Source organism: Leptodactylus fuscus, chromosome 4, assembly GCF_031893055.1.
Source record: "Leptodactylus fuscus isolate aLepFus1 chromosome 4, aLepFus1.hap2, whole genome shotgun sequence".
In the NCBI taxonomy this organism is placed as follows: domain Eukaryota; kingdom Metazoa; phylum Chordata; class Amphibia; order Anura; family Leptodactylidae; genus Leptodactylus; species Leptodactylus fuscus.
In genome coordinates, this window is record NC_134268.1 from 80409815 (window position 1) to 80421950 (window position 12136).

A 12136-nucleotide genomic window follows, 5' to 3' on the forward strand; every position below is an offset into this window, starting at 1 on the left:
TATTAAAACACAGCACAAAACTGGCGTCAGTTATAATGAATATATCAGGCCAAGGTGTCCGTATGTTCCCACAATGTTGCCTAGGTTCACACAATGTGGCACATGAAGTGTAGAATGGGGTTGTGCAATATGTTTGGTACAAGAAAGGGCCAAATATGTGTCACAATATCACTCGTCTACACCAGAAAACTGGTATAGAGGGAAAGATAAGTTCCTTCCACTGTTCTTTTTCCTGTATAAGTGTATTTTAATTGGAAATGTTCTTTAACGATATAAAACAGATTAAATGATCTATACAGTACATTACATTCTAAATAACAATAGCAATGAATCACTTATTACAATAAGAATCAGAATAATACAATTTATCCAACGTGTGTTCCCACTAATGTAAGCAATTCTACAAAAAAACACTTAATTTATTTCATTCCTTCGGCCCTGTATCTTCATCCTTAGACCCAGATAGTACAAAATTGCTTATCAAAGTAATACTAGTAATGTATACACAACTGTAATTTCTGAGAGATTCACAAAACAATTTTATTTGCTGCCATTAGGATGTCTGATGGGAGACTCTTCAGATTTCTTGGTTTCATGGTCAAGGACTGATGACATCAAGCCAGGGATGCAGGTACCTATATACAATGGATTGTTTTATTGTTATACAAGTGATGGGACCATTGTGTGAACAGGCCTTGCGAAGAATTCTTGATTTGTTTAGATTTCCTCTATAGTTGCAGTTTTTACAACAGTTTGGATATTCCCATATAGTTACTTATTCTGATTTTATTGAAATAAAATTAACACAATTTCGGCATAAAAAAAAATTCTAAATGCAAAAGTTTGGCATCTTGTGGGTTCGTATAAGGTAGCATTCCCCTTCGGCAGAAATTACAGCCTCAAAGCATTACGAGTAGCCAGTGTACAGTCTTTGTATTGCGGTATTAGTAAGAATTTACACTTTACACTTTACACTTTTCCTTCCAGAATGATTACAGTTCAGAATTATTTCTTGACTATATTGCACGCACAGCATGTATGAAACCTAACCACAGATTTCTGATAATATTGAAGTCTGGGTACAGGTACATGTAATAAAAAGCTGTGATCTTTTGTTTTGTGAAGCAGTCGTAGGTGTTCAATAATGGTTTAGATTGCTGTTTAGCTACAATACAGATGTGTCCTTCCTTACCTTCACTCTTCACTGGACACATTCAGATCTGTGTGTCAAGTCATATGCTATGTATCCTAAAGGTGTCTATGTTGTAATCTGTGACCCGTCAAAGGTTTCACTATCGTGAGATTGTATTGAATTTGTTTTGTGAGAAATTGGGGACCTTAACCATTTCAGGACCAGGCCAGTTTTCCTGTTTGTACATGCGGTATTGAAGGCTGCAACATTTTTGGTGGCACATAGGGCTTTGTATGTTATTTTTATTTGTATGTTCTTTTTTTATAATCAGGAAAATGTAAACGAAATGTTATCTGCGTATTATCTCTATATCCCCATACAATCCCTGCTTAAAAACTACCAAGGTGTTATTCTGTGAATACTTTTTTATTAATTTACAAACTCCTTTGTAAATGACGCCAGCTTCTGTTATCATTGGCGATAACAATGAATCAACAGGGCAGAAAAAAGTTAATTTTGTAATGGGTTGTTTTTGCTAAATTACATGTAATCACATATTTTCCACCTTTCACATAGTGAGGTTCCAAGTTGTAGACCTCTCTATGATACTTATTTACCCTAATAGGGCATATGGACAGAAATTAAACTCCTCTCTTCTCAAGATTACATGTAAAACTAAACTAAAATTTAGACAAACACCATATGAGACCTCACCACATTCAAAAATGCTTGTATGGTAAAAATATAAAAATATTTAATCTCAAACGATGAACGATGTAGCAGTGAAAAAAATGTGCTAAATTGGCATTTTATCTTTCTTTTAGCCCCACAAAAAAATTTGCATAATAGTGATCAAAAAGTAGTCCATTCCCCAAAATGTTTTTAATGAAAACTATAACTTGCCCCACCAAAATCTAACCCCTACACAACACTGCACATGGAAATATGAAAAAGGTGTTTGGGGAACTGAAATGGATCATATCATTAAAACTTAATTTTTTCTCACTACCACATAGGAATATCCTTAAGAAAGGCTATTCGTTTCCTACGCGCCACCGTTCGGTATATAATACGGTTTTCGTCGGTATGTAAATGAGTTCTCTCACAGCACTGGGGGTGGGCCACAGCACTCAAACAGCACTGGGGGCATCCCCAATGATGCAAGAGAAATCTCCAGTGCCACCTCCATTTTCTTCAGGAACGGCCTCTTCATCGCGTCTTCTTTTCGGGGTTGGCTTCAAACTTCTAGGGCAAAGCCGACTGCGCATGCCCACCAGCCACAAGAAAATGGCCGCTTACACAGTATTGTAAGCGGCCACTTTCTTGTGGACAGCAGGCATGCGCAGTCGGCTGACCGAGGCCTAGAAGCTTGAAGCCACTGCCGGAAGAAGACGTGAGGAAGACCCATCCCTGAAGAAGATGGAGGTGGGGCTGGAGAGTTCTCTGGAAGCATTGAGGATGCCCCCAGTGCTGTTTGAGCGCTGGGGCCCGTCCCTAGTGCTGCTAGAGAACTCATTTACATACCGACGAGAACTGGATTATATACCGAACTGCAGCGCAGAGTAGGAGACTAATAGCCTTTCTTAAGGCTATTCCTACGTGGTAGTGAGAAAAAATTAAGCTTTAATGATAGGATCCCTTTAAAGAAATTTTTTAAATTTCATAGTTTTGAATTTTTGTAATAGTAGAGCATAACAAAAGCGATAGAATTGTAATATCACTATGATCATATGAATCCACAGAATATAGGTCATGTGTCATTTTTACCGTAAGGTGAATTGTCATAAAAACTAAATCTGTACAAAAATTGCATAGTTGTTTTTTTTCCCCAATTCCACTTCCTTCAGAATTTTTTTTTCCAGTTTCCCAGTGCATTGAATGGAATATTAAATGGTGCCATTATGCAGTACAATTTTTCCCACAAGAAATAAGCCCTCGTATAAGTTTTGTGAATAGAAAAATCTAAAAGTTATAGCTTTTGGAAGGTGAGGAGGAAGAACGCAAAATTGGAAAATCGCTGTTGCTTAAAGAGGATCTTTCAGCACCTTCAACAAGTGAAGCTCTCTACATCATTTAATAGTAGTCACTCTACAGATCGTGACACAGTTGGAATTTTTTCTCTAGACCCCACTGTTCCTGAGGAATCAATGCTGTTAGTTTTGGTGCCTGGTATGCTATTTAGTCTCTGTACTGTCAGGAGGGTGGTGTCAGGCAGTAGAAGACAAGGGGTGTGATACTGAGCTCTGGCTGCCTCTTATTGGAGCTACTAATAATGCTCCCGCCTGGCACCGCCTTTCTGACAGTAAATAGTACATCAGGCACCAAAGCTAACTGCACTTATTGCTCAGGAATGTAGAGGTTAGAGAGAAAATTCCAACTGAGCTGAAATCAATGGGGCAGAGCCTATTAATAGATGCTAAGAACTTGAATTAGTGGAGGTTGTGAAAGGTCTTCTTTAAGGTCACGGCCTAGAAACGCCGCAATTTGCCTGCGGTGGAAACGCCACTTGAAAAATTGAGGCATTTTACAGTATCTTAAAAGTGGATGAGATTCATGCGAATCCTATGCCCACTTTGTGTTTCAAACTGGAACACTAACACACTGCAATTTTCAAAACCAGTGCGGTTTTGTAAATCGCAACATGTCAAATATATCTACGGAGATGCCAGCAGCTTTCCTGTAGATATAATGGTAAAAGAAAGTTTGTGGAGGAAAACTCCAAGAACTTTCTGTTCAAAGCGCTGCAAGAAGAACCATGATGCGTTTCTGCCGTGGTTTTTCCTGCAGCGCTAAAGCGCTGCGTATTGTCCCATGGGGCCTTAACCTAAAGGTATCTTAAAAGGATTTATCTTTATTTCAGATATTGACAGAATATTGCTCAGATTTTATTTACACTTTAAACTATTTAATCTCTGAAAACTCATTTTGTAATATTTATTTATTTTATTGACTATTCAATAATTATATTAATTTAAATATTACACAATTACGTACAATACCATAATTTATGTCAAAAAATGAGATCTAGAAGAAACTTGGTGAATCAAAACACAGTTCATACTCCAAGGAATGAAAGATAACATCACAATTATTTTGTTTAAGTCCATCTGTACTGTACTGATCATATTGAACCCCTTAGGGCTAGTTCACACGGGGGCAAGGAGGCGGATTTTGACAGCGGACTTCGCCTCAAAATCTGCCTCCATACAATGGTGGTCTATGGAGACCACAAGCGTTCTTTTTTCTGCTAGCAGCATGTTGCCACGAATGGAAAAAAGTAGCGGGCTGCCCTTTCTTCAGGCCCCATTCATTGGAGCCGACTCCGGAGTAGGAAACCGCAACCGCGACAGTCGTGGCAGGCGGGTTGTGACCCGAGAGTGACGCGGCTCCCCGCCTCACTCCCGATGCTAAAATCCGCCCCACCACCCCTCATGTGAACGAGCCCTTAGACCACCTCTCATAAGTACTGTATCCCTAATGGGTCCTGCATTCATTATTCAATAAATCTAGTAGATCTGATGAGCTTATAGACTTATATTGTACTATGCCAAAATGGTTGTATAATCCTGATATTAAAATAAAATGTTATCAGCCAAAGAATGAGAGACCTGATAGGTCCAAGTATAACTATTAGCTAAACTCAATCTCCATCCATCTAAACTGACAAGCTGTAGGTTGTACTGAGCAATGTCAAATCACAACATTAGCCGAGGACGAAAGACATAGAAATGAGCTTGGCAGTTGGGCTTGTTGGGCAGAGATTGAGGTTTGCTCATGAATACATAAGACTTATGAGCTCTCTATGTCTTCAGCCAAACACATTTTGAAATTAGGTCACAATTCTTCTAAAATGTATTATACAGTACAATAGTCTCATCAGGTCCAAGAGATCTATTTAATAATATATGCAGATTTTATCGCACCCTTCTGCTCGTCTTTAAGACACAACAAATCGATCGATAGTTGATTAGTCAATCATTTGTCCTTATCTTTTATTCTTATGCAACAGAAATGTAAAAATATTTTCTTTTTAAAAGGGAGATAAACAGAAGCAATCCCAATAGATTTCATATTTCACATGTACACCGTGCTCGCACTAATAGCACCAATTTCTCACTTTTGCTAACTGGCACTCTATACCGAAGTAAATGCAGAATTCAGCTGGGAGCTGCATGAAGACGTCTCTCGATGCTTTTGTTGTGTTCAATTAAATGCTCAAAAAATGCATATATAAAGCCAGAAGAAATATACAGGCATAGCCTAGCCATAAATATTCACACATTCTCAGAATCCACGTTGGATGCCATTATGTTTTGGAGGTAACTGACACAGTAGATTACAGTAACACAATAATGTGGATGTCAATAGATGGCTTGGTGCACTGCAAGGTAGCAGACTCATTTCTCAATCTGCCTAGGAAAACATTAACATTAGTGTCAAAACAGCAGATTTTGCAGGGTGAGCCAACTTCTTGGAAGTAAAATGAGATACCTAAAAATGGATAGCGCATTCATCATTAGTAATTGAGCTGCCAATGATTGCACAATTTACTCTTATAATGAATAATCCTATGAATGATGACAGTGGGGTGTTGGGTTGTTTATGCTCTGTAAAGTCACAGGGAACTGCGATGTAACACTATGGTCTGCATCTGTTGTGGATTTGTCATTGCTTTAGAGTTCATCACAAACAAACGCATGATAAGGATAATTTTATCTAATCCTGTAGACTTTATTACAATAACATTGTCAAGTGATACAATCATAAGAACAGAACATACAATCAATGGAAACTATGGGAAATAAAAGGTAATGGACATATGTATAAATCTTTAATTTACAAATGGGAAACAAAGAGTTAATTTAGTCTATTATCTTCATTTGCTATCATTAGTACATTGAAATAAACAGCCACCAATGATGGCACCCTATGCCAAGTAATTGCTAGATATGTTCTGGGAAAATGACATGACCTGCACATCCCAATCTGATACATTGATCTAGTGCTTCTCAAGACTTTCTATAATGCTGAACATGATGTTCTAGGCTAGGAAATCAGGCCATACCTTCTCCCAAATTAACCAAATTAACATTGGTTTCACATTTTTCACTTTCTAAATCCTCCCTCCGCACCAGGTCATCAGGTCAAGATAGCCTGGCACCAGCGTTTGACTGCAGCTGTCACATGTCATTTACCTGACGTAATCACTAAAGCTGATCAACACACACCAAGCTCGGAACAAGGGAAGAGTTAGAATGGTGGGTGGTGCAAAAAGTAAATATAGTTCCATCTGGTACTTTAACCCCTCCCCTGCCAATGGACAGTTCTTAGCCCATCCCAGACAAACTCTCTACATCCTATTTAACCGTGAACTTTTTAAAGGAGCTATCCCAGAATCAAATCCTATCATCTACCCACAAGATATGTCTGGAAACTACATAATGTCGCAAAAATAGGGATACCATGTCCATCAAATGAAAGGAACTAATGAATACCGCCATTTTAGTCAGTCTCTAAGGAACAGATAGGGACTGTCAGTCCCATAGACCTTGGTTGGAGCAGCATACATGCAAAGCTGCCAATTCAATAATGGGATCTCCAGTCTTATGATTAGACACTTATCATTTGAAAAGAATAGAGCTAAATACCAGGTATCTCACATCAGTGGATAAGCAGTAAAGCAGTAAAAGGTGTAAAATATTTGAGATCTTGTATCCATATATTTTGTTAGGATTTATGAAGGCAATTTTGATATAAAAACTGACTGTCCTTCCGTAGAACCTGGTGGGAATCTTATTGGGCATCTTGTAGTCCTTCACTTCTCCTGCTGCACTGTTGCAGGGTAAATACCTTCTGGAGAGCCTGGCTGATGGACCACTATTTTATTGGGCATCTTGTAGTCCTTCACTTCTCCTGCCGCACTATTGCAGGGTAAATACCTTCTGGAGAGCCTGACTGATGGACCACTATCTTATTGGGCATCTTGTAGTCCTTCACTTCTCCTGCCGCACTGTTGCAGGGTAAATACCTTCTGGAGAGCCTGGCTGATGGACCACTATCTTATTGGGCATCTTGTAGTCCTTCACTTCTCCTGCCGCACCACTGCAGGGTAAATACAGACTCCTCAGTAGTTTTCCCTGGATAAAAGAGCTCATCATCATGGTAAAGGGTTGTCCAAATCAGGCAACCTCTTTAATGAACATTGAGTGTGTTTAATTGAAATATATATTTGTCTGACTTTCTTATGGTAAATGTTTGATTTATATTACCACATGTACAAGGATGTAACCATTCTTAAGACTACCGCATCAATTCTTGAGCTCTGAAGTAAATGTCTGGCAAGCACACAAACACTTTAAAAATTACGTCTTTATGGAGCCTTTAGTGCATGGAATTATCCACGCCATTTACTATACAGCTTAAATTTATAGCCAATACATGTATATACTGTATCCGTAACAGCACAGTTAAGATAGCAGATCTTATCATATTTTATTGAGTGTTAATAAAAGCGACCTTTTCCCTGTTAATAATTCATTTAGAACTTGCTTGTCCACATTAACTTTTCATGATGCTTACATGAAGGTTTCCTTTCTTTACTTAGAACCTAGAATGCAAAGAGACGTAGCTCACACTACATTTGCAAAGTGTCCCTCAGTGCGTTCCTTTAGGCGGAGATTTTAGAAACCTATTACTTGGATCAAACAAAAGAAACTGTTAACTTTAAGTTATTGTGATTATCGGACTCCATAGATCTCACACATTCTCAAGTCTCAAAATACTGGAGAAGTTGGGATCTTTGCCTTGAAGTATGCCAACATCAGTTTATGTAGACTATGTGAAAGGACCACATATTTATATCATGTTGTTTTTATAAAATGACTTGTTTAAGTATTTTCTAAAAGGAAAATAGATGGAAATATTATGTTATTATTATAAAATGAATAGCATGTGATCAAAAGCATTACTAGGGGACTTTATCAACAAGTACTTTAATGGGATTCTCTCAAAATTGGCCAAAACTAAAAGCTAAATTTTTTTTAAAAAAACTGCCTTGATACATACCTGACTTCTTTTAGTAATGTGCAGGAGCTTGTTTAACTTCTAGGGTATGAATATAAAAATGAAAGTGGAGCAACTGAGAAAACAGCTGTTCTGCTCTTCCATCTTCTCACATTAGTGTAGCCATGGCAAGTGCATTAAAAATCTTGTCAGGCTAATGCAGCCCATACATAGATGAACAGCTCATCACATGACCATGGACCGTATATCACATGACCATGGCCAGAGTTTTATCCTCTAGAAGTAACAGAATGAATGAAAGCAAGCAGAGATCTAGAAAACTGTGAGGAATTGATACAAAAAGTATATTGGAAAATTGTATATCTTTCTATTGTACATTTGTTTGTCAATATTTGTCTGAAAGTGGCCAACCCCTTTAAGCCCCACCACCAGCTTTGTCCCATCCCCAGGATCTACCCCGACAGCATCAAGGAACCCATCGTACCCCTAAATCATACCCTTAGAGGCAAAGCAAACTACATCTTACTAAAAGGATGCACATATGTATCACGGCAACTGAATTGTCAATGGACAGTCCCAGGCTCATGCATACCCATTTGTACAGTTCTATGCCTAAGGAACCAGGTGCCTCTGCTCTGCAGATTAATAGATTTCACCTTCAGATCAGCTTTAACCTGTCACCAATTTTAAAGTGTATGAGAATTTCTATAAAATATATAGTATTCTCTTGAATACATGCAGACACATTATATCCTGTTCTTTAATTTTCAAGTGTCTCTGTTTGCCAGTTTTCTTTAATTTTGATCTTGAAGTGAACAAGTCTAAAATTTCAGCTAATAAAGATGGAGTGGAGTGAGTGCTTTACCCAGTCAGATTCAGCAAAGTGTCATCTGATCATCTAATAAGCTGCAAAACCTTGTATGATAAGGAGGTTGGACAAGGGCAGAACAACTAATGAATATTCCCAAACAGGCAATTTATAAAGATACAGAGAAAAAAATCAGAACAGCTGCAATGTCTGATACTGGAAGAAAATTACAGATTCTTATTACATAATATATATTGTTATAGTGATTCATCTATAGCGATAGTTCTAAAAACATACAGAGGAAAATATATTTATTATATATTATTGTCCTATCTTTATTTTCTTAAATATGCTGTTTTTCTTCTATCCATTTTTAGAACAATCACTATAGATGAATGACTTTAAGAATATATATTATGTACTAAGAAACTGTAATTTTCTTCCAGTGCTAAGATGATATCCTAATAGAGAGAGTTGCTATAAAAAAAATATAGTTACATAGTAGATGAGGTTGGATGAAGACATCAGTTCATCAAGTCCAACATATAAACTTACAGTGTTGATACAGAGAAAGGCAAAAAAAAACCTCATGAGGCTCATGCCAATTGCCCCATTTCAGGGAAAAATTTCGTTTCCGACTCCAACCTGGCAGTCAGTATAAAAACCCTTGATCAACGTGTCCTTAAAATCTAGAGTCCATAACCCATAATATAGTTCTGTTCCAGAAAGGCATCCAGGCCCTCTTTGAACTTGTTCAATGAATCCGCCATCACCACTCCATAGGGTAAAACCCTTTTTAAGATGTCCAACCTAAATTGCATTAAAGATTGGTTCTATAGGGATAAGTCTACCCAGAGGAGATGGCCAGTATGGATAATATACTCTATGCTGGAACTGAAAATCTGTCAAAATAAATTGTCTGGATATTGGGGTGGACTTTACAAAAAAAGAGGTGTTTTCTGAGAGGTCTCACCACTTTAAGATGGTCTTATGAGCATTTGCTACATTATATCTATGTATTTAAAACAAACACCATACGGCTGCTGTTGCTAAGAAAAAGCTTTAGTAAATAGTAAAGTTTCTTACAGGGAATCATTCACAATAAGGAGAAATGAAATGTCACACCAATTATTTGGCTGTAGAAAGTGTGAAGAAAGCTGACTAAGATTATGGCTTGCTTCCCAGTGATTGAATTACACAGATCTCATCTTAGTTGCTTGCTTTGCTTGCTGCCATGCCAACATTTTCCAAAAAAAGTTTAGTAAATTGAATTTTGGTCTTGTTATAGCTATAATAAAAAGCATGACAAAGCTAGTTTTACTTATTTTAGTAGTGAATAATCTGTCTTGTACATTTTAGAAGCAGCATAATCCATGGTCAGATATAAAATGTATTTTAGAAGTCATCAGAGCTGGACTGCCAGGTGGACTCCTCATGATGGAAGGATGAATGAGTCTCTCGGAGATATGCCGCATGCCATTTACAATTTTGTCAATCCCATCTCACTGTCTCCTTGGCAACAGAATAGAAATGGTCACTTTTTTTTTTTACATAGCAGTGACGGTAGAATATCTGGCAATTCAGAACTTCTGACTGTGCAGACATTTAACAAAAGTCGAGGACTTTCAGTAAGTTGCCGTTCATTTGCTTCCACATATTGCTATGATTGTAATTTAGATCATTTTACAGCTAATGCTGACAATGTGTTCATAGCAGTATTCTCATCTATAGACATATTACTTATCTTCTTAGCTTTCCAATTTCCTTGGTAATTTTACATGGTTGATTGATGTGTGGACATTGTCAAGAAAAGAACAACAAAAAACATACAGATGTCTTTATTAGAGATGAGCGAGTAGTACTCGATCGAGTAGGTATTCAAAATACTTGTACTCGATCGAGTACCACTGTTCGAATGTAAAAGTTTGATGCAGAACCAGCATTGATTGGCCGAATGCTATACAGTTGGCCAATCAACGCTGGCTCTTCTCCTACCTTTAGAAGTCTTCTCCGTGCAGCTTCCCCGCCGCGTCTTCCGGCTCTTCATTCACTCTGCCAGGCATCGGGCCTGGGCAGAGCTGACTGCGCATGTCCGCTTGTACTGTGGGCATGCGCAGTCAGCTCTGCCCAGACCCGATGCCTGGCAGAGTGAATTCAGAGCCGGAAGATGCCGTGAGGACGCTGCAAGGAGAAGACTGCTCGAAGGATAGAGCCCAACTCTCACTCGTGGACTTGGTAAGTATAATTTGATCAAACGTCGCCTACCCCTGAAATGCTGAAATGAACATTTTCCCCCCATAGACTATAATAGGGTTCGATATTCGATTCGAGTAGTCGAATATTGAGGGGCTACTCGAAACAAATATCGAACCTTGAACATTTTACTGTTTGCTCATCTCTAGTCTTTATTCTTACCACAGCCCGAATATTGTTTAAAAAACTCCATTTTGGCATGAAACCTATTGAAGACATTGTAGCAAAATACTAGAAAAGCCATTGATACAATTATGGGGATGACCAAACATAGATACATATAGGATAGACATCTTGTGATAGACTATTTCACAATCATGTCAAACATGAGAACCGGTAGACACATATTTATAGATATCCACTGAACAGGTTACGCAAGTAAGGACACATCTTTAAGTCAACAACCATGTAAACAAGACAGTAAGAAGCAACTGTACTGTGGATCTGTACCTCAGGGATCATGGTATGGTTGATTGAAGGAACCCTTAGGAAATGAGGTGGCAAGACAAGAACACCAAAATGTGTTCCACAGATGAATACTCCAAATTTTTGAATATTATTTATATCATATTTTGTGTACATATTTTTTATTGTTTGATTATTTTTTATGTCAGTAGTTATATGATGAAAAATATTAACATATTGAAGTTTTTACTTTGTCCACCAGACCTCCAAGTGGCCTAACATTTTCTACAATGTACAGATCACTTTCCAATCATCTTATTGTCAGCATGGGCAGGATTACAAGGCACCACCTCTATTATAAAGTTGGTGGAAGATCAGATAGTATTAATCACTGAAAATAGATGAAGAGAACCTCAAAACCCTTAACTTCATTGCACAGTAACTTTGTTCATAAATTTTTTGGCTTAGGCCTGGTTCACATATGTGTTCGGTATTCCATTCTTGGAGTCCACTTG

General features: G+C 37.9%; 1 protein-coding gene across 2 annotated transcripts in view; it reads left to right on the plus strand.

The window, feature by feature from the left end:
* The window catches only part of DOK6 (docking protein 6), a 366775-nt gene that overhangs the window by 314105 nt on the left and 40534 nt on the right, over nt 1-12136 (plus strand). Inside the window, exon 8 of one of the 2 annotated variants that reach the window (XM_075270784.1) lies at nt 558-631. The exons of the other annotated variant lie outside the window; for it this stretch is intronic. Within the exon in view, the coding sequence (XP_075126885.1) occupies nt 558-631 (74 nt within the window). The remainder of the gene's footprint in view (nt 1-557; nt 632-12136) is intronic. 2 annotated transcript variants of the gene reach the window in all.